The 21,795-nt window shown below is 40.1% G+C and overlaps 1 protein-coding gene across 3 annotated transcripts in view; it reads right to left on the bottom strand.

The window, feature by feature from the left end:
* Positions 1-21,795, bottom strand: part of ESR1 (estrogen receptor 1) — a 395,979-nt gene that overhangs the window by 39,626 nt on the left and 334,558 nt on the right. For all 3 annotated transcript variants that reach the window (XM_023206137.1, XM_023206136.1, XM_023206138.1), the window contains one exon: positions 2,567-2,700. In XM_023206137.1, the coding sequence (XP_023061905.1) occupies positions 2,567-2,700 (134 nt within the window). The remainder of the gene's footprint in view (positions 1-2,566; positions 2,701-21,795) is intronic.

The raw sequence follows: 21,795 nt of genomic DNA, 5'->3' as shown, positions 1-21,795 counted from the left end.
CCACTTGGTAATTGATCTCATGATAGGTAAAGCTGCCCCATATCAGAGCCATGAATCGGTTGGACTTTCAGAAAAATACATATCTCCAGTTGTGGGGAAAAATTGTTGATTGTGGTATGACCACATGCTTCATACGACCCATTGCTTTTTTTATTCGAAAAAGGCTCCTAATGCTACAGCATTGTGTGTCAGAGTCTTGCCCTCTTTGATGCTGTTTTTCAGGAACAATAGGAGACACAAGGAGCCCTGCTCAGCGGCAGATCCGCTTTTCTGAGGCACAGCTCACTTTTATAGGGAAAAGAGTGGTTTCGCTTTGTACAGGGTTGAGAAACAGCTTCTGTTTGCTTACGGCTCTCCTGAGCCAGCAGTACCGTCCTTGACAGAAAAGAGGAGCTGCCAGCCACTGTGTTATCTCATGAAAAAGACAACTGTAAACTATGTCAGCATACAGTGCCTTGTATTTCTACAATAGCGTTTCTGCCCTTCAAGAGCAAAGAAGTGCACAGAAGATCCTAAGAAATAAGTGAAGGAACAAGGACAGAGTATGAAACTTTAACTAGTCTGAGAAGGAGGCAGACAGGGGCCAAATCCTGCAGTGGGAAACACAGTCTTGAGGTTTGGGTGCCAGTCTTTAATAAAATACTTTCTTGTGAGGGCTGAAAGTTTTTTCCCCCTGGGTTGTAAAAACCCTGGGTCTATGAATCCAATGTTTTGATGGCAAAAATCCTGATATTTTTTGTATAATAGTTTAAAAAATTCACTCTGTCATAGGAGCAGAAACAAAACAATAATGCAGGAAAAGTCTATATGGATCTGGAGGAAATATTTTTTATTACCGAGATCAGAGCATCCACTATCTGGATCATACAACTCTGGCTAATTTTACTTCCTGTCTGGGGTACTTTTTCTTAGTAAAAGTGCGGGGTGGGGAGTCTTAACACTTAATAGGCCTGCCTTCCCTGAAGTTCCCAGATTGCCCACATGAAAGCTGTCAGCACGTGCCAGCCCTCCACCGAAGAAGGCACAGGTTCAGGACCTGGCACCATGTAGCCGAGTGGCACTGCTCCCAGAACTCTCATCCAATAAAGAGCCATTGTGGGATCTGGACCTTACAATGTACAGGACAAATGACCGAAATGAAAAGCACAATGCACGTGAGTGGAACCAGAAGCTTGAATGGAGTGGTAATCACTTCCTTAGTGTGGATCACATCATTTATCATGGGATTTCATTCTGTAATTCAGTCCTTGCCTAGTGTAATGGTACAGATTTCCATTTATCAGTTGATAAGTGAGAATGATTACTGTGATAACCATTAAGCAACACAGGTTACTAGTGGTGGTGGAGAAGAGAAGTGGAAAATTGTCATGGGAGGTGGGAAGGGATCAGCACTCATCAGAAAGAGACAAAAACATGAGAAAAGAGAAGGAAGGGCTGATTCCATTAAGCAGCACCATTCCTAGCACTGGTGGGGAAGAAAAGTGAAAAATTGTTAGGGCAAGCGGGAAGGGATTGGCACTCATCAGAAAGAGACAAAAACACGTGCAAAGACAAGGAAGTGCTGATTCTCTATGTATGTGATCAATACAAGCTGCAGTTGAGCTATTGAAGAATTTGAGACTATGTCTAATGGTATAAGAAACTAAGTCAGGCCCAGGACTTCAAAATGGCTGTGATTTCTATGTGAGAATGAGGAATGAGGCACAAAGTGGAGTTAGAGCCGGGGGAAAGGTGGAGCTTAAGGGGAGCTGCTGTACAGCTGATACCCAATGTGAGCTTTAGGTCCCAGAGGCTGTAGAGCTAGAGCTGAGATCCAAATACCAAGAGGCTGGGAGGAGTCAGTGCACTAAATCAGGCTGAACCATAGTTTCCATCTGGATGACATAGAGTGACTCTTTCTTTATACAACAGCCAACCTCACTACATTAAAAAACAAAACAAACAAACAAACAAAACAGATGTTGCTCTTAGCTAAGCTTTCTCAAGCAAATAAATATGAAGGGGTAGTAGAATTAGACTTCATAGAGCAAATGGAAAATGCTCTGTCAGCTGGAAGATTTATTACATTCCACATTCTTCTGTTTTAGAAACAGGTTTTTCTATCTCCAAGCCAACTATATTTTTAGCTAATCAGTTTTGACCAGAAACATGGTCTGTCTCAAATAACCCTCTTTCTTTACTATCTGGAGCCTGGAATTGGTCGCAATTTCTTAGCAGAGTTACTTGGTCTACTTATTTTCAGACATAATATAACTATCAACTAACATATGTCTATATACATGTACCATTTGAACAAAAACATCCTCATATCTGTGAAAGCATACAAAAATTTCAGCTCAAAGGCCATTTGATTCAAAGCCAAATTACAATTTTTCATGCATCTATTCGGCTAGCATGGTTCTACCTCTATAAGGAATCTGCAATGTTGGTGAGTTATTTTAAATGTGTGTCAGTCGTTTCTTTCTATTTATGACATTATGCCTTTGGAGTTGGTAGATTGTATCTGGTTGAAAAATACAAATAAATATTTAATCCAGCATTGAGTTTTCTCATGTTATCAACTCACCAGAATTAAGCAAAATAATAGATTTGAGGCACACAAACTCCTCTCCCTGCAGATTCATCATGCGGAATCGAGATGATGTGGCCAGCAACATGTCGAAGATCTCCACCATGCCCTCTACACATTTTCCCTGGTTCCTGTGAAAACATAGCAAAAACAAATAAAAAGATTAAAAAACAGAAAATCTTCCACAAGACATGAAAGGGTTCACATTCATAAAAATCCACTGGTTCTAAATCTTTAACAAAAAACTATCAGCCATTGTCTTCATGGAGTATGAACATTCATTTGAATTCCAGAAGGCAAAACAAAAATATAATTTCCCATCAATGAAACATTCTCATTTCAACTTCTTAGAAGAGGTAGATAGTTCAGTCCTCAAGTCTGCCATGTTAAATATGGAATTCTTCAACCTATGGGTAATTGAAAATGATGAAGATTTGGATAAATGATTTATCTAATACACGTATATTGATCTGCTACTATATTCTAGACAATGTGGTAGTTCTGGGAATAAAAACAGGGCCTCGGCTCAAGATGCTCATGGCCTTCAACTAATATAACAAGTCCTGATATATGTGTTTTGTAGTACTTTTGAAGTACAAGAACAACTACAATAACTATGGGCTATAGTTGGGCTGAGTCCCTTGGTGTTGCAGGGGATGGTATGTAAGGATTCGCCTAGTAGATGGCATTGGAGTGGACGCTTTAAGATAATGTAGGGTTTCATCAAGCAGAGGTGCAAATGCCTCCTTGGAAGAGGGTCCTAAACATGTGAGGAGGAGCATGAAAGAACATAGAGCAGTGTGTTGGAAGTCAGGAGGTGGCAGATTAATCTGGGAAAACAGAAAAATGTCAGATCATGACATTTTTAGAAGTTCAGGCTTTTAACCTTGGCATCAAGAATTTAACATTAGTAGTTGCAACTATTAAATAAGCAAACCAAAGGTTCATAACATGCAGTACTTAAAAACATGTGTCTGTATCTTTTCCATAGGGTTGTTGAAGAATTTAAATGAGATACTACACACGAAAGGCATTCATTCTTTTTTTTTTTTTTTTTTTTATCACAGGTTGAATTTTGGCATGATGTGTTTGAGGAGGTTAGAAAGAAGTTAAAATATATTATGCATGCACAGATATAGATTTGTGAAATATATAAACAATTAAAATAAATAAATTAAAACTAAACACATTGTTTAGCACCTTGTTTTGTTTCTAGTTAATAGATCTTGGAGTTCTCCATCAACTTTTTTTGACAGCTCAATATGTTTTCACTGAACAGAATGCTAAACTTTCCTTAATCACTTCTTTCTTGGGTGACATTTCTTTCTTTTCAAGTATTTTGTTGTTAAAAACATTTCATTCAATGACTATCCTTATGTTTATGTCTTTGGATACGTGTACAGATAGCTATAGAATAAATTCTTAGAAGTAGAATTGCTAGATAAAAGGGCTTATGTATTTTAAATTTTGATAGTTCAAACATTGCTTTCAAATAGCTTATACAATAGACTGTTGATAAGAGAATATATTCGTATAGGGTTTCTCTAAACTGCCTGCTCTTGTCCTTTGCACGTATTTTTCTGTTATATGTCATTGTCACATAGATTTTTAAGAGTTCTTTAAATACTATAGTAATAAGCCGTTTGTCATATGTATTTTTAATTGTTTTTCTGTTTTTTCTTCTGATTTTGTTTCTGGTATTTTCTTCTGCAAAACATTTAAAAGAGAATTAAATTTACCGAATGTTTCATTTATGGCTCTAGAACATTACGTCTTGCTTTTAAAAGCAAAGACAAATAAAAAATTTACATATAAATATATATCACCTAATAACATATAAAAATTATCTTATATTTCCTTCTAGTATACGTCCATGTTTTCATGTTTAAAGTTTTGATCTTCTGGGGTTTATTCATTTGGATAACAATTTTATTGAAAGATGATCACATAACATATCATTTGCCCATTTTAAGGATGAGTTTGCGTCCTTTGTAGGGACATGGATGCAGCTGGAAACCATCATTCTTAGCAAGCTATCACAAGAAGAGAAAACCAAACACCGCATGTTCTCACTCATAGGTGGGAACTGAACAATGAGCTCACTTGGACTCGGGAAGGGGAACATCACACAATGGGGCCTATCATGGGGAGGGGGGAGAGGGGAGGGATTGCATTGGGGAGTTATACCTGATATAAATGATGGATTGATGGGTGCTGACGAGTTGATGGGTGCAGCACACCAACATGGCACATGTATACATATGTAACAAACCTGCATGTTATGCACATGTACCCTAGAATTTAAAGTATAATAATAAAAAAAAAAAAAGAGTGTGAATCAATGGATTTCAGTATATGCACAATGTTGTACAACCATTCTGGGGGATTTATTTTGGTGTAAGGTATGAGAAAAAGATCCAATTAATATTTTTTCAAGTAGCTCATTAGTTTTCCATCTTTTTCACAGACGTTCTTTTCTTTGACTTAAAAAATGTTGATTACTTCTGATATATTCATATACTTCTTACAAGTGACCTCTAAGATTAACATTATTATTTCCATTTTCCAAACGAGGGGATTAGGACTCAAGATTGTTATGTCAAATCACATTGCTTACCAACGCAAAGAAAGAATTCCAACAAGAAGATCTTCTCTGTCTTTAATTCTTGCTCTACTTTAATTCATTCAACAAGATTTACTGAGAGCCTATTACATACCAGTCCTTATGCTCAACATTAGGGTACCAAGAAGAAAGCCATGGGCACTGTCAATAAAGAGATCTAGAATGGGAACAAGACAGACAAGGAGAAAGCCAGGTGGAAGACACAGGAAAAGGTCTAGAAAGAGAGCTTTTTGCATCTAACGTCAGTCTCCCCAGATTCAACCTATCTCAATATTGAAGCAATTGTCATCCTGCTCCCAAATAAAGTGAAATGAGGTTTTTTATGTAAAGTGCATGGAATGGAGTGTGGCACACAGTAAGGACCACCTTTAAGTATTACCTATAGATATACTGATAAATACATGGATATGTCAAGGGAGAGGTTGGCCTTTTAACTTGAAGGAGTCAGAAAAAAGCTGCCATGTGCATTTTGCTTTGCTTATGAAAATCTGGATGCATGGAAGCTCCATAGAAGCAGAGCAGGAACTTCGAGAGGTGTGCTGCCCAGCGTGGGGCTGACGGAGTGCTCACGCCAAAGGCTCCACTGGCACTGAGTGGGAAGAACATACTAGAAGTGGGTTCTTCTTGTCATGGAGTTGAATTTTTTTTTTAAGTAGTTCATCTTCTTTCTAGTGAAAAAATAAACAAGGATAGAGGAAAATGTTTGGAGGATGAAGCTTTAAAAATAACAACTCATAGCCAAAATAGAGAAATGTTCCTTTCTCAGTATAAAGTCTCTGTTTACTTAACAGACTGCACACCGGCAGGGGAGGAAGTCTCAGTGTGGGAGGGAGCCTGTGTTCACCTGCTGTGAGGAAAAGTTCAGTGCAGAAACTGAGAAAGTGGAGACTTCACAATTCTCCTTTCTTCTTGTCCTTTTTCAATCGTCTCCCATAGTTTCCCATGAAGAGCTCGTTCTTGACTCTTCCAGCAAGAGTGTATTTTTCTCAGCCTCTTCTCATTGGATATCCTGTTATTCCTAACCAGCAATTATTACTTGTCAACAACATAATGCTTGCTCTATGGCACACATTAGGAGCTGTAGACTGCACCCTCAGGGATGGTGTGTACCCCAAACTCTCAATTCAGTTCTCACGTGTGTGTGTGTGTGTGTGTGTGTGTGTATGTGTATGTTCCTTTAGGGGATGTGGAGAGGGCTTATGTTGACTATTAATCATAGAAATATTATGATAGGAAGACCCCAGAGCCTACCTTCCACACAAACACATGTGCTTCATGTTTTGGTGTGCATCTGAACTGCGAGGACTTCTGGGGGGATATTGCAAGCAATGAAGCTGCACTTTTCTAAGCAGTGCTGTTTAGAGGCTACAAGAAGTTTATCTTGATATACTCTTAAGAATAAAATCTCTCTGTTTTTCAATGGGAGCAACTTAGTTGGTCTAAGCACTTTAGCGAATCCACTATTTGTATAATAAGTAAAAATTATGTACTTTGATGACTCTGATGATAGTTTTGTTAAATTATCCAAATGTTGCCTGAGTCTCAATGACTGACCAATTATGTGGTAACTATGGGTCTCTCACTAGCATTTTTACAAGGTGAAAAGGCTTGCCACGTGAGCTAGTGAAAAAGTGATTTATCAACCTACAATCTGGCACAAATCTATGTGGACTTTGAAAATGAGATAGATACTTGTCACCTGCCTGATGCAAAGAAACTCTTCAGTGTCTATTGAGGTCATTATGCATTGTGGTCAGGGCTTCATTTTCAAAGTCTAGCCAAAATACTCTATACTAACTTCAAGGAGCAAGTCAGACTAGAGCATTTAGCTCAGTTTCAGTGGGTATGGATGGATCACTGGCATCAGAAATGGGGTGATTACTACGAATCTGAAGGTAACATGACTGTAAAAGACAAAATTAGTCTAAATCCATGAGGTGCTCCTGAGGCTGAGAAGCACGTGGGGTATGGAAAAACAAGATTTATTTTTAAAGGAAGCACACAGCTCCAGTCATAGATCAGGAGTAGTTTATCGAGCAGACCAGCCTATGACTCCCGCTGTGAGACGTGACAGCCTGCAGTGATGAACTTCTCTACGGATTATGTCAGTCTGGTTTTCAGAGCACCTCAAAATCCCCTTGTGGGGAGCCTTGTTCTGCTACTTATCCTCTTCAAATGTGGTCCATTTGCACTTAAGTAATGGGGGAAAGAACTGGACTTGACAGAGAATTTGCTCCTGGCATGTTCTGGAAGCTTCTCCTCTATAAAAATAAAAGCCTGTTTTTCAGAAGCCCTAAGGCATCTCTTCCTCCACATGGAAAATAAAGAGCTCTAATGAGGGTGTGCAGACCAAACCCTCACTTGTATATCTTCAAAAATATGCCTTACAAAATGTAAGGTTACCCATTAGCATCTCTTCGTATAAAAGGAAACTGATAAATGGAAACTGAGAAAACCCAGGGGATCAACATAAGACATTAAATTTAGCTGTCCTGAAAAAAAGTACAATACGATTTTTAAAAGGTAACAAATTAAGATGCTATTCAAAATCAATAGTGGCAAGATTGGATGTATTTAAAGAGCTTCTTTATCTTCAACGCTACAAAATCTCTCAGCATGTGCTCAAAATGCTGAGACTCCATAAATATTTATATGATCAAGAGGTTTACATATGCAGCTCTGAAGTATGGAAGAAAGTGATGAAGATGGAAATTGTAAGTGATATATCTTGAAAGATGCAAAATTTAAAATGAAAGTTGTTGAGACTCTTGAGTCCAGCTGCCTGTGTTCAAACCTTGATGCCACTATTTACTAACTTTGTGACCTTGAACTAATTACTTTTAGTTTAATTACTTAAACTCTCTGTGCCTGAATGAGTATATAGACAGAAACACCACATTGTACTGTCAGTTGCAATTAAGCCATTGGGATTTGATGGTTGTTTGATACAGCAGTTAGCCCATGTAAATTAAAAAAGAAATTGGTACTGGAAGTGAATACTGCCATGAAAAATGTTTACTTCCTAACGCCAGGTAGGAAGAAAACATAGCAAGCTAGGGAGCCCTGTTACAACATTGCAAACTATCTGCTCTGAAAGAACTTGGCAGGTAGACTACATGCCTGGGGAGGTGGTCAGAATGAGACCCATAGTGTGTAGTGGGCACTCTGGCAGCCATTAGTAAGGTGTTGCGAGAAAGACGTGAGATTGGGCAAGAACTGAATGGTTCTCAAGCAAAAATGGAAGGGAATGGAGCAAGATCAAAGATAAATGGCCTTATAAGATTGGAAGAACCAACAGTTTTGGGCCATGAAATAGTAAGAGATGAAATGTAAAAGGGTCTTGAGCATGGAAGGCCAAGTAAAACTTCTTTGTTTACAAAGTGACTCCATCTTGTGGCAAAGGGTGACAGCAGAAGGGTATGTCCTCACCATCCAAACTGATTATTTCAAGTAGTCTCAAGCGAGTCGCCATTAAGTCACGAGGGAAAGGCTGAAGCACTAAGAGGCGAATAAGAATATCAGGCTCGTTGGCGAGGACATGAGGAAAAGCGAACCCTGGCACACTCTTGTTGAATATGTAAATTACTAAAACCATTATGGAAATACTACAGAGGACCCCGCCCAAAATTAGAAATATAATTATCATTTGATCCAATAATCCCACTACTGGGTATATATCCAAAGGAGAGGAAATCAACATGTTGAAGAGATATCTGCACTCCCAAGTTCATTGTAGCATTATTCACAATAGCCAAGATATGGAATCAACCTGGGTGACCATCAACAGATGAGTAGCAAAAAGAAAATGTGGAATATATGTAAAATGGAATGCTATTCACCCTTTAACAAGAAGGAAATCCTGTCATTTGCAACAACATGGATGAACTTGAAGGACATTATGTTAGACATTGCTCCCAAATGACCAAAGGGCTATAAGAAATGTAATTCTATAGCACCCTGCTTTAGAGATTTGGATCATTTCCAACTGGCATAATTAGTAAAGTAACAAATAGTATGTAGCATTTAATGTGAGTCTCAAAATGTTGACTGAGTGAGGAGGGAAGAAATTTGAGGAATTTCCAGGAAGATTAAATGGTATCAGAAAGGCCAAGAGGTGGGAGAAGAGAAGGCCTGTTCAGGGAATATTGAGTAATCTAGCTGGTAGAGTTTGCTGTTTGTAAAGAGAGAAACTGGCAAAGAGGGCTGAGTCAGACTGTGAAGAGTGGTTAATAAAAGGCTCCTGAGATGAAACAGGAGACAATGTGTAAGGGAAGACCATTAAGAGCTTACCAGTGGGTGACACGATCATGTAAACACTTTCGTTGTGACTAATTTGGCATCAGTGCACAAAGGAGAGTGGGGGAGAGAGAAGAGGCTGGAAGAGACGGCAGGTAGGAGGAAGGGGAGAGAAGACATGAGACAGCACCGTGGTGATAAAGAGAAATCAGGGCTGTTCTGAAAATCCTTTGTTGATCTGAAGGAAAAATCAACAGATTTCGGTGAATGATCCTCGGTGTTGGCAATGAGGAAGGATTTAAAGACTCCTCTGGAACTGTATGTTAGGATGGATGAAAAGATGATAAAAGAAAGCGAGAAATTAGCAGAAAGAGGGAAATTCAGAGATTTGTCATTTGCTAGTAGAAGAAAACAACTTCCCTCAAAAATGATCGAGCTAAAATTTCATGAGACTAAGTCAAGACGACAACAGAAAATTGATAATGTGGGTCTGAAACTTGAGAGAGGGACAGCGCTAAATATATCAATTTGATGATTTTTTTTTTTTTCACTTACTAAGAGTGGGCATCTTTTCAAATAAACTTGTTAAAATGTACCTCATCCTTTAAATGGGTGCCTGGTATTTCACTGTGTTCATATGTATTTAAGGGCTCTTATTATAGGCATTTATATTATTTCTAATTTTCAGCTACAACAAACAATGTGCAATTATTCCCATACATATATTTTCTACACTTACAAAAATATGCAGAAAAAAATCCTTACACATACAATAGCGGAATCAAGGGGTATAAACATTTAACCATTTACTAAGTATTGCCAAAACGCCTTCCAAAAAGGTTATACCAATTTACACTGCCCCCATGAAAGCATAAAATATCTGGAAATACATATTTTGGAGATATCTAAATAGAAATCATTGAAACTGGAAAAACGAGTGAGTTCACTAGGGAAGAGAGACAGAGACAGAGAGAAAGAAGGAGAGAGAAAGAGATGAAGAGAGAAACAGATTGAGAGAGAGAAAAGAGGGAGAGAGAGATTGAGAGAGAGGGAAAGAGAAAGAGAGATTGAGGGAGAGAAAGATTGAAAGACAGACGGCGACAGCAAAGGAGGAAGGGGCGAGAAAGTGGCAGAAGGAGGCAATTTGGGAGCGACAGCATCTCCAGCATGAGAGGACAAGGTGGAACCAATCAGGAGGACAGATGGTTGAACAGTCAGAGGTGTGGCTGGACAAGAGCAATCAAGATGTTGAATGTCGGAAGGTCTAAAGGAAAAGATGGTAGAAAGAGACAGACTAAGGGAGGGACTGAGTGAGGGAGGGAAGGAGAGAGTAATGAAAACAGATGAGCGCAGAATCAATATCATCACAGGACAGAAAACCTTTTTGTAACTCAAGGATATGAGAAGAAATAAGGATATGAGAAGAATGCAGAAATTCTGAGAGGTTAATTCTTTGGTAAACAAATGTGATATTATTTGCAGAGAATATGGGAAGGTAGCCTGAGGCTGGAGCCTCCAGGAACTCAGAAGCATCGGTGAAAGCTGCTAGGGCCCTGGATGGGCTAAGGCACAAACTCCTCAGCAATGTCCTTGGGTTTCTGGCCCTTGTCCAATCTCTTCAAGTCCCTTTCTTACTGCCCACCTTGCAGTTTATACTGCAGGATACTTGTGAACAAAGGCAAGTTTTCCAGAACACCTGCCCATGCTGTCTGCTTGGATCACCACTGCCCACCCCAAAGATGTGTCCTTCTCATGTTTCAAGGCACAGACTGGGTCCAGGGAAACTTCTTGGCAGTTCCACTATGCCCTACTCTTCCCTCCTTTGTGTTATATGCTTTTTCTCTGTGCTGTGAGACTGTCCTTTATATCAGACTTTTTCTGTAAAAGACCACAGGGCAACTATTTTAGGCTTTGTGGGGCCATTACAGTCTCTGTGGCATCTACTCAACTCTGATGTGTGTGTGTGTGTTTTGTGTGTGGTTTTTTTTTTTTTTTTTTTTTTTTTTTTTTTTTTGAGACGGAGTCTCGCTCTGATGTTGTAATGCAAAAGCAGCTGTGAACAAAATGTAACCAATGATTATGACTGTATTTATTTATTTATTTTGTAAATAAATAAAACTTTATTTACAAAAGCAGTAACAGGCCAAATTTGTCCTGTCGCCTACACTTGGCCCACCCCTGCCTTCTATCACTGTTCTACATTCAGTGAGTTTACTGAGCACTGATAAAGTGCAGATGTGTGTCCCCTCCAAATCTCACATTGACATTTGATCGTAGTGCTGGAGGTGGGGCCTGGTGGGAGGTGTTCGGGGTGGATCCCTCACAACTGGTTTGGTGCCATCCTTCCATAATGAGTGAGTTCTTCCTCTTTCAGTTTATGGGAGAGCAGGTTGTTTAAGGAGCCTGGTGTCTCTCTTGCTCTCTCCTTTGCCATGTGAAATGCCTGCTGTCTCTTTGCCTTCCACCATGAGTAAAAGCTTCCTCAGGCCTCACCAGAAGTAGATGCTGGCGCCAGGCTTCTTGCACAGCTTGCAAAACCCTGAGCCAAATAAAACCTCTTTTCTTTATAAATTACCTGCCATCAGGTATTCCTTTACAGCAGCATAAAATGGACTAACACAAGCCCCGACCACAGCCCCTGCTAGTTGATAAGAATATAGTAAAGACCAGGACAGCAATGTGTCTTTCTCAAAAGGAGCTTACAACATATGTGGGCAGAAGATAATTTTTAAAACACAAAATAAAAAAAAAGAAACAAAGTTGTAATTAGGGTATGAAGGGAAATGCATGGTATTTTAATATGCTATGGTAGTGAAAACCAGGGACCCTCTGTGGAAGAGAAGTTTGAAATGGTGAGGGACATCCACATGGACCTTAGCGAATTGTGGACCTGGAGCTCAGAGAAACGCTGGGGTCTGGAGAAGCAGCTTTGGGGGTTGACAAGGGAGACTGCCTGAGTGCACAGAGGGAGAGGAGAGATGGCATGTTGGGGGAAGACAGCCTAAGAGAAAGATGAGCCTGCAAAAGACACACAGAGCAGGGGGAGGTAGAAGAAAGCACCGAGGAGGAGGGGTGTTCCAGGTCAAGAGGAGGCATCAATTGTGTTGGTGTTTAAAGAAGTCAAGGAAGAGAAGCATGGATTGAAGACCAGACTGAGATCCTATCCAGTTTTTTGTTTTTGTTTTTGTTTGTTTGTTTGTTTTTGTTTTGTTTTCAGCAGTGTTGGGCAGCCTGGGGATGGAAGTGAAGAAAGTAGACAGTGGATGTGGCTCAAGGTGGATGACTGACTCTCTAAGTATGGAGAAAACTTGAGGGCACAGAAATTCTAGAAGGTAGTCTTGCAGTGACTTATTATGGGGCTTAGGATGAAACCAGAGGAAAATGAAATCACAAAACTGTTTATGATAAAAGAATAGAAAGTATTATAGTAAGTATCAAAGACCAAGTAGGCTCAGAAGGAACAAGGGGTGGGAGAAGTGGAGGCTACAGAGATTACAGTCCTAGAGAGGGAGCTTCTAATCTAAGATACTGCTGGTAGTAGAGTTTCTGAAGGTGGCATCTACTCTCCTCTACATCTACTCTACTAATGCAGAGGTAAAACTAAATAATGGAAATGTAAAAGCTTAAGAACGCTGAGACCACAGTGCCTATCTTTATAACAAAGCACAATATTAAACAAACAGTTGACTGACAATTGACAAAAGGCCTATTTTGAAAAATTACCCAGGACTCATTTGTTTCTGACTCTTCAATGACCTCCCAACTTTGAGGTGTTTTCCTCTGCCAATGATTCTGAACAAATGCAATGATCTGAAGGTTACAAGAATGGGACTGATGATCTCACCAGAAAGACAGCATGTCTTTCTCATGCCCAACCTTCCTTCTGCCCACCTGTCAACATGCAAAGCCAATGGCCTTGGGCAAAACTCTATGTTTAGATGTTAGTGTTCTTTAACTGTTGTGAGCTACAGGTCAAGGCAAATGGGCTAAAAATATATCATGATAACTCGCAAAAATGTCATTCCTCTTAGAGAAGGCAGTGTTTAGATAGAAAGTTAAAGAAAAAATGGAAGAAAATTAAAACAAATAAGAGAAATTTTTAAGATATGGCCAGAGGATCATCATCTTAGAGTTATTCTGAAAAAATAGAGATAAAAACCATGTTGCATGATTCATTTAGAGGGATTGTATTTCAAGTGGAAATGACTTTTGGTCCATTAACTTGAGAACGGTTGGTATGAGACTGAAAGCCAATCTATCTTCCCTGAGAGTTTGAGGAATAAATGCACGGAGCAATTTAGCAGCAGTTTAGAAATGTAAAGTTCTCAGAAGGCATGTTCCCAGTCAAGCAGACCTTGCTGAAGAAGCTGGGAAGTATGATTGCAGGAAAAAAGTTTCAGTTCCCCGCTTTTCCTAGCTTAAATCCATATTTCACTTTGTTGCTATTACTGTCTTTTTAAAATTTGGAACATAAAGGAATCTATGAAAGGAAGCCGACCAACAGTGGTGCCCAGTCGATAGATTTCCAGTGAAATGGGGGGACAAAAGCAAAAAGGATTCTTTTTGTGTAAAGAAGTCCATACTTGTTGAAAACAAAGAAAGGAGTGAGTATTTCTCTCAGGCAGTATCATCAGAGTTTTTTGAGATTGAGACAGAAAAGTCATTCTCCTTCAGAGACCTGCCTTGTGGAGCCATTAAATCCCTTACTACTACGGGGTGGAAGTGGCTGTTACACATCAGCAGGTCATCCACACACATCTATTTCCACTTCCAACCCCTCGTAGGATGAAGGCCCTCCCAGGGTCCTCTAATCACATCCCTGGCATAAAGCCAAGAGGCACCTCACTCTCTCTTCCTCCCTCTTTTTTCGCAGCCTCCACAGGTGAACCTCAGCTTTACAAGAGTCACTATGAGCCTGCCTCCAAATCCTGGTGACAGAGGACAGTTAATTGATACACCCTTTACTCACCCAGAAGAATTCACACCCTCTCCATTTATGCTGGTGCAAATGGTTATTGCGGAAATTACAGAGGAAATGTTAGATTGACCTATGGAAAAGATGTGTCTGGACTTGAGCTTGAATGATGTAGTCATATTATGTCCAATTGTCTTTCTTAAGCTGTCTGTCACACAGGAGTAAGACTCCATGCTACCCCTTGCTATTTACTTTTTTCACATCAGGGAGCTGATAGCCAAAAGAGTTCTTAAGCCAAGAACTCTTTATATATTTTCTTTTATATATTTTCTAATAAATAGAACAAGCCTTAACATGTCCTCTTTTCATATACTTTTGGGTGCTAAAGTGGTAAGAAAGGAGGTTAGAGTTGGTTATTACAGATGCTTCTGTCAGAATGTGTAAAACACACTTCTGGGTTTGAATGGTTTGCCAAAGGGAGATGGAATTCTACACTTCTATAGATAATGACCCACTTAAGTTTGCTCGTTCAGTTTATACAGTTTAAGAGCTTAAGTAAGTCCCTGGAGGAAAATTCTTTAATGGTTGTGCCTACTCAAATATCCAGCTGAAAGGAGATTCAATCAATCTTTTAAAATGCCCACATCAAGTATATACCATTGGGAAGAATACCACAGTTATTCACTTTTTGTTTAAATGTTTTGGAATTACACAGACACAGCAATTACAAAGTTTGTCTCCGCTCTTCTTAGATGAACAGATTGTGTTAACTGAAACGAAGGTAAATGAATGAATGGAGTTCTATGTTACATATCTGAGAGCAGAGTCTCTATTTTTGATACACCGACCATTGTTTCTCTGTAAAAAATACAATTAATACTTCATCTGCTCATCAACTCAGTTCTAGTTGAATACTACTTTTTAGTCCATTGTATATGGCAGACTTTATGTTAGGCACAAAGGACATAAAGATTCACCGATTCCTTCACACAGTAAATATTGAGTTGGAATCTCGTATGTTCCAGGCACTGAGTTAAGTGCTGAAGGTTTAACAGTGAGCCACACAGACACAGTTTTGCCTTCCTGCAGGGTACAGTTTAGTCAGGAAGCAGATATTAAACACACACATACACTCACAATGATAAAATAAAATAAAGCTGTTAATTTGATAAATGCTGAGAAGAAAAAGAATGGGGCTTATGAGAGAGTACAACAAGGGGTGCAACTTAAACGAGGGGGCAGGAGGGTATCTGAGAAGCCCTCTGGGAGGGAGTGATTTTTTTTTTTTTTTTTTTTTTTTTGAGATGGAATCTCGCTCTGTCTCCAGACTGGAGTGCAGTGGCATGATCTCAGTTCACTGCAATATCCGCCTCCCCGGTTCAAGCGATTCCCCTGCCTCAGCCTCCCGAGTAATTGGGACCTCAGGCATGTGCCATCATGCCCGGCTAATATTTTTTGTACTTTTAGTAGAGACAGGGTTTCACCATGTTGGCCAGGATGGTCTTGATCTCTTGACCACATGATCCGCCCACCTCAGCCTCCCAAAGTGCTGGGATTATAGGTGTGAGCCACTGAGCCCAGCTGAAGGACTGACATTTAATCTCAAACTAAATAATCAGGAATTAGCCAGGAAAAAATGTTGAGGGGAGTGTGCCAAGAAGAGAGACATGCATGTGGGCCTTGGAAGCCAAAAATAATAATAGTAATAATAATAATAATAATAATAATGCTTGAGGAGTCGGAGAAGCTGAAAGAAGGTTGACATCCTGGAACCCTGTGACCCCAGGCACAGTGGCCCTGGATGAGGCTGGAGAGCTGGGATCACACAGTGGCCACAGGCCACAGCAAGAGGTCTTAATTCCCCCAGCCAAGCGACATAAGAGCAGTTTTCAGAGAGGAGGGACCAAGATTTGTGTTTCTCTTATTCTTTTCTTAAAATGTTTATAAATGTATAGGGTACAAATGCAATGTTGTTACATGTATAGATTGCTTAGGGGTCAAATCAGGGCTTTCATGTATTCATGGATTTATATTTTTGTCTGCCCTCAAGGAACTCACAGGGGAAATTTCCTTAAGTCTCTATAGCAGGATGAAAAGAAAATTCACATTTCTTAACCTGGCAAAGCTCTTGTGCACACAAAACCAAAACAAAATGCACCATACAATGTTTAGGGTCTATCATGGCCATTGACATGCCTGAAGTAAAGACAATGCCTTTCTTTCCCTCTTCCTCTTATAAATAACCTTAATCCACTTATTATCCTTTCAATGACTCTTTTCCAATACAGAGTGTTGGAATTCCAATAACTAAACTAATGACCTAGGAATTTTCATGTTGACTTCTCACAGGAATTCCAATCATTCACTTGTTAGAATTGATCAAGTTCTTACTAGGTCCTAAGCACTTTGCTACTTAGTGAAGGTCCCTTACTTTCCATGAGCTTTCAGTCAAGCAGAGGCAAATATGAGACAAGAGACACGGACAAGGTAATCTCCAATTGTAGTATCTACTAGAAAATAAAACAGAGAGTAGCAAGTAGGGGGCAATTTTAGTTTCCTTGTGGTTGAGGGGGTAGCGTTGAAATGAAGGCCTGAGTGACAAGATGCTTGGAGATATTCCAGACTTCATTTTTAAAAGAGAAAATTTTAAAGTGTTCTTCATGAGGGTAAAAGGTGGTTATTATCATGGTTGGTTCCAAGGTTAGGAAAAAGTGTCCTAGTTTTAAAATCCAGTAAGGGAGACCAACAGATGCAAAGCATTGTGCCAAACAATGCAAGAAACTTGCAATGAAAAAGTAGAATTAAAAGTGGCCTAAACACTCCCTTCCTCTTAGAATCACCAGCCTTTTCATGCTGAATTTGGAGTTGCAGCTGTCAGGAGAGTAATGCTACCCGTGGAAGCCAGTTCACAAACAAGGTCTGTGAGCAGAGTCAATGGAAGATGGCAGGACTTCTCAGCCCACATTCAAAACAATCAATCCTGTTTTATTAAATATACCCTTCTTTTAAGATTACAATTCATTGGCAGTTCTTTTGTCTCTTTCTTTCTTATTTTGTCTTCTTTTACTTGGACAATCTTTGCCTTGAGTTCACCATATAATTTCTACTTTCTAACATCATTTCATGCTTCTCAATCTCTTCTAACCTCACTCAATAAAATAGGGTGAATATGTAACCACCAAGTTAAATACTAGTTTGTTTCTTGAAACTCTTGCATATAAGTACTGATTTAGAAGTGCACTTTAATTTTTTCTTTTGATTATGCTAAAATCTGAAAAGTGCAATGATTTGGCACTGTGCAGCAATAGGTAGCATTCATTATGTAACTAGTAACAGGCACTGGGACCAGCAAGGAGTAGGCTTTTGTTCCTGACCCCACTCTGTTAATATATGGTCTGCAACCTTGGAAGAATCACCTAACCTTTCCGTAATTCCATTTCCTCATATGCAAACAGAGAGGTTGGATCAAATCACTGGTTTTCAACCTATTTTTGGAAGTGGGATCCTCTTAATAAATGAAATTATATGTGATGCTGCAATTATAAAACAGAATCAATGTCCTCTGCTCTAGAAGAATTGGAAGGGTGTCCAAAGACCCACTTCCTCTGCCTTCTTTCAAGGCAACTCCTCAGCCGCTTCCACGAAAAGTCCCACAGGGCACAACTTGAAAACTACTGGCCTAAGTCTCAGATGTGATTCCAGTTCTAAAATAATGATTCAGTGACTTTTTAAGTGCAAATAGGACAATAAGAGGCTCCCAAATGATCAAATGCAGAATTAACATTTTGTAGACTTACTAACTTCAACAAGAAGGTGAAAGGGTTCACTCTTTTTCTCTAATTACTAAGATCCGCTTCTGGTGACCAGACTTCTTAAAATACTGTTATTTTTTTCTTCATCTCAGCACCAACTTCAAAGGTTAGGCGATTTAGCTCCACCACCAACACTAAGAACAGTAATATAGTACCAATGAAAGCTAACCTTATTGAGTTCTTACTCGGTGCTAATAAGCATAGTCTCGGTACTGGATATCTAATCACTACAACTTCATGAGAAAGGTACTGTCGTAATAGAAAAAAAAAAAAAATTGAGGCCCAGAGAGATTACATGACTATGTAAAATCACACTGTAGTTGGTGGCAGACCTCCACACTTCTAATAGTGTGGAGAACACTGACAGTCTGGCTGCAGAGTCTTGTGTCTCTAGTCTCTGCTATGCCTGATCTCATGGTGCCCAACCCTCTAAGAGGCCTCTCTGGGACTCCCCTAACTCCAGTGGATATGAAGACAGTGTGGAGTACCATGCCCTGGCTGAGTCTCATGTTGTTGCTACACTGAGGCTTTGAAAGTTGCTACAACTCTTTATTCCACAGGTTGCAAAGTCTTTTCAATGGCCAAGTGCATGGTACCAGTCCTGGGATGAAGATTTGGCAGCTTGGTACCAGGTTCATCAATTAAAGACTCCACTGCTCTTGCATCTTCTTCCCATGCCCCTGTAGTGAGCCATTCATCTGCTCACAGTTAAGTATCCCTTCTGCTTCTCCATGTACCATTCCACACTGCCACTTCTTCCAAGATTAAGACTGGGTTAACATGCACCCACAGACAGCATTTATTACCTCTACCTCTCTCACTTGGCAGTTATCTAATTTATACTGATATAAGCCTTACATGTTTATGTAACTGTTTTCCTTTCTTCCAATAGATTACATACTCTCAGATAACAGCACTGAGTCATGTTTTTCCCTATATCCCTAAAGCCTAGGGTGATGGTTAATATTGAATGTCAACTTGATTGAATTGAAGGATGCAAAGTATTATTCCTGGGTGTGTCTGTGAGGGTGTTGTCAAAGGAGATTAACATTTGAGTCAATGGACTGGAAGATGGAGATCCATCCTCAATCTGGATGGGCACCACCTAAACAGCTGCCAGCATGGTTAGGACAAAAGCAGGCAGAGGAACATGGAAGGACTAGACTGGCTAAGTCTTCTGGCATCCATCTTTCTCCTGTGCTGGACGCTTCCTGCCCTCGAACATTGGACTCCAAGTTCTTCAGTTTTTAGACTCATAGAGCTACACCTGGCAAACCAGTGGTTTGCCAGGAGCTCTCAGGCCATCAGCCACAGACTGAAGGCTGCACTGTCAGCTTCCCTACTTTTGAGGTTTTGGGACTCAGACTGGCTTCCTTGCTCCTCAGCTTGCAGATGGCCTATTGTGGGACTTCACCTTGTGATGGTGTGAGTCAATTCTTAATAAACTGCCTTTTATATATACATCTCACCTGTTAGTCCTGTCCCTCTCGAGAATCCTGACTAATACAGATTTTGGTACCAGGAGTGGAACAGAATTTTAAGGATGTATTTCTTTAGATGGTTTTGGGGTTTCTGGAGTTGGCTGCTTAATATGATTAGACCCCAAAATGCTAGGGACTCTACTTCTAATAGTGTGGAGAACAGTGATAGTCCTTGCCATGAACTGTGTAGAGAATTATGCAAAATGAATGCATCTGATACTCCTTATTCACTGCTCATGAGAGGCAAGGAGTTTAGTGACTTTATATCTAATCTTTATACCTAATCATTTCATGCTTCTCACCTTGCCTTTTATATGCCTTGGAGAACCAAGGAATATAATGAAGCTAGTTGGTTGCTCCTACATTCACTAATCAAAGTGATGAAAAAAAATGATGAACTCAGGGATTCTATCTCCCAGCTCCAGAAGCACATTCTGAGCCTCAAATTTTCTAAGATTGCCCTGAGTTCGAGTCTTATCTCCTGTATAGAAAGAGCTGAAATTGTGGAAAATCAGACACAAGCTCTTATCACGTGAGTGGCTGACCTGCAACAAAAGGTGCATGCACAGCCTCACCAGTTTACTGTTAAAGTGAGGGCATTGATTGAAAAAGAATGGGGTCCTGCAACTTGGAATGGGGATGTGTGGGAGGACCCTGATGAGGCTGGGGACATTCAGCTTCTAAATTCTGATGACCTTTTTTTGCCAGAGGAAACAGGCAACAGAGGGAAGGTAACATCCCCTCCTCCACCTGTGCTGCCATCAGGCTTTTTCACCTTTGTCTGAGGAGTTTAACCCTGCACTGCCTAAGGCATCAGTGATGACCTCCCTTGAGGCAGTTGCCGGGCAAGACAATGTTGATTCTCCTAAGGATCCACCCCCAACACCCCTGCTTCTAGTTCTATAACTAGACTAAAGTCCCGGCAGCCCCTAGAGATGAGGTTCAGAGTGTGACCCACAAGGAGGTGTGCTATACTCCAAAAGAACTGCTTGAGTTTTCTAATTTATATAAGCAGAAATCTGGAGAACAGGCATGGGAGTGGGTATTAAGGGTGTGGAATAACGGTGGAAGGAACATAAAGTTGGGTCAGGCTGAATTTATTGATTTGGGCCCACTAAGCAGGAATTCTGCATTTAATATTGCAGCTCGGAGAGTTAAAAAGGGTTATAATAGTTTATTTGATTGGTTAGCTGAAATATGGATCAAAAGGTGGTCCACTGTGAGCAAGCTGGAAATGCCTGATCTCCCTTGGTTTAATGTAGAGGAAGGGATCCAAAGGCTTAGGGAGATTGGAATGGCAGAGTAGATTAGTCACTTTAGACCTACTCATCCCAGCTGGGAGAGTCCAGAAGATATACCTGTCACCAATACTTTGTGAAATAGAGTTGTGAGGGCAGCACCTGCATCCTTGAAGAGCTCTGTGATTGCTCTTCTCTGTATGCTAGATCCTATAGTGAGAACCACAGTCATTCAACTACAAAATTTAAATACAATGGGAATAATTGGATCCTGAGGTGGCTTTGGCCAAGTGGTGGCACTCAACTATCAAAGGCAAGGTGGGTGCAATGACCAGAATGGACAGCAGAGGCAAGGCACCCATCAGAATAGTCTTGACTTATGTAGAGCTCTGTCATTGGCTAAGTAATCCCAGTGTTCCTAAAAAGTGAAATTGACAAGAAGCCTACTGCATTCTCGCTTAATTTATATAAGCAGAAAACGTCCAGGTCAAGTAGACAGAAGACTAATTTAAACTAAAAATTATAAAAACAGAGAATCATGGCCCCTCAATCAATTTCCAGACTTGAACCAGTTTGTAGACCCAGACCCCCTTGAATGAAAGGGAGGCTGGGTCCCCTTGAGGAAGGACCCCACTACATTACTGACAATTTATGCAGTGAATCTTTCTCCCATCCTTCTCCAAGGAGACCTCTGGTCTTTTACTGGAGTAACTGTGCATTGGGGAAAGGGAAATGATCAGATATTTCAGAGACAACTGGACACTGGCTCTAAGCTGACGTTGATTCCAGGGGACCCAAAACATCATGTGGTCCTCTAGTTAAAGTAGGGGCTTTTGGAGATCAGGTAATTAATGGAATTTTAGCTCAGGTCCAACTTACAGTGGGTCCAGTGGGTTCCTGGACTCATCCTGTGGTCATTTC

The sequence above is a fragment of the Piliocolobus tephrosceles genome, chromosome 5 (assembly GCF_002776525.5).
Source record: "Piliocolobus tephrosceles isolate RC106 chromosome 5, ASM277652v3, whole genome shotgun sequence".
NCBI lineage: Eukaryota > Metazoa > Chordata > Mammalia > Primates > Cercopithecidae > Piliocolobus > Piliocolobus tephrosceles.
The sequence above is the reverse complement of the archived record's forward strand: the minus strand, read 5'-3'. Positions and strand labels throughout refer to the sequence as shown.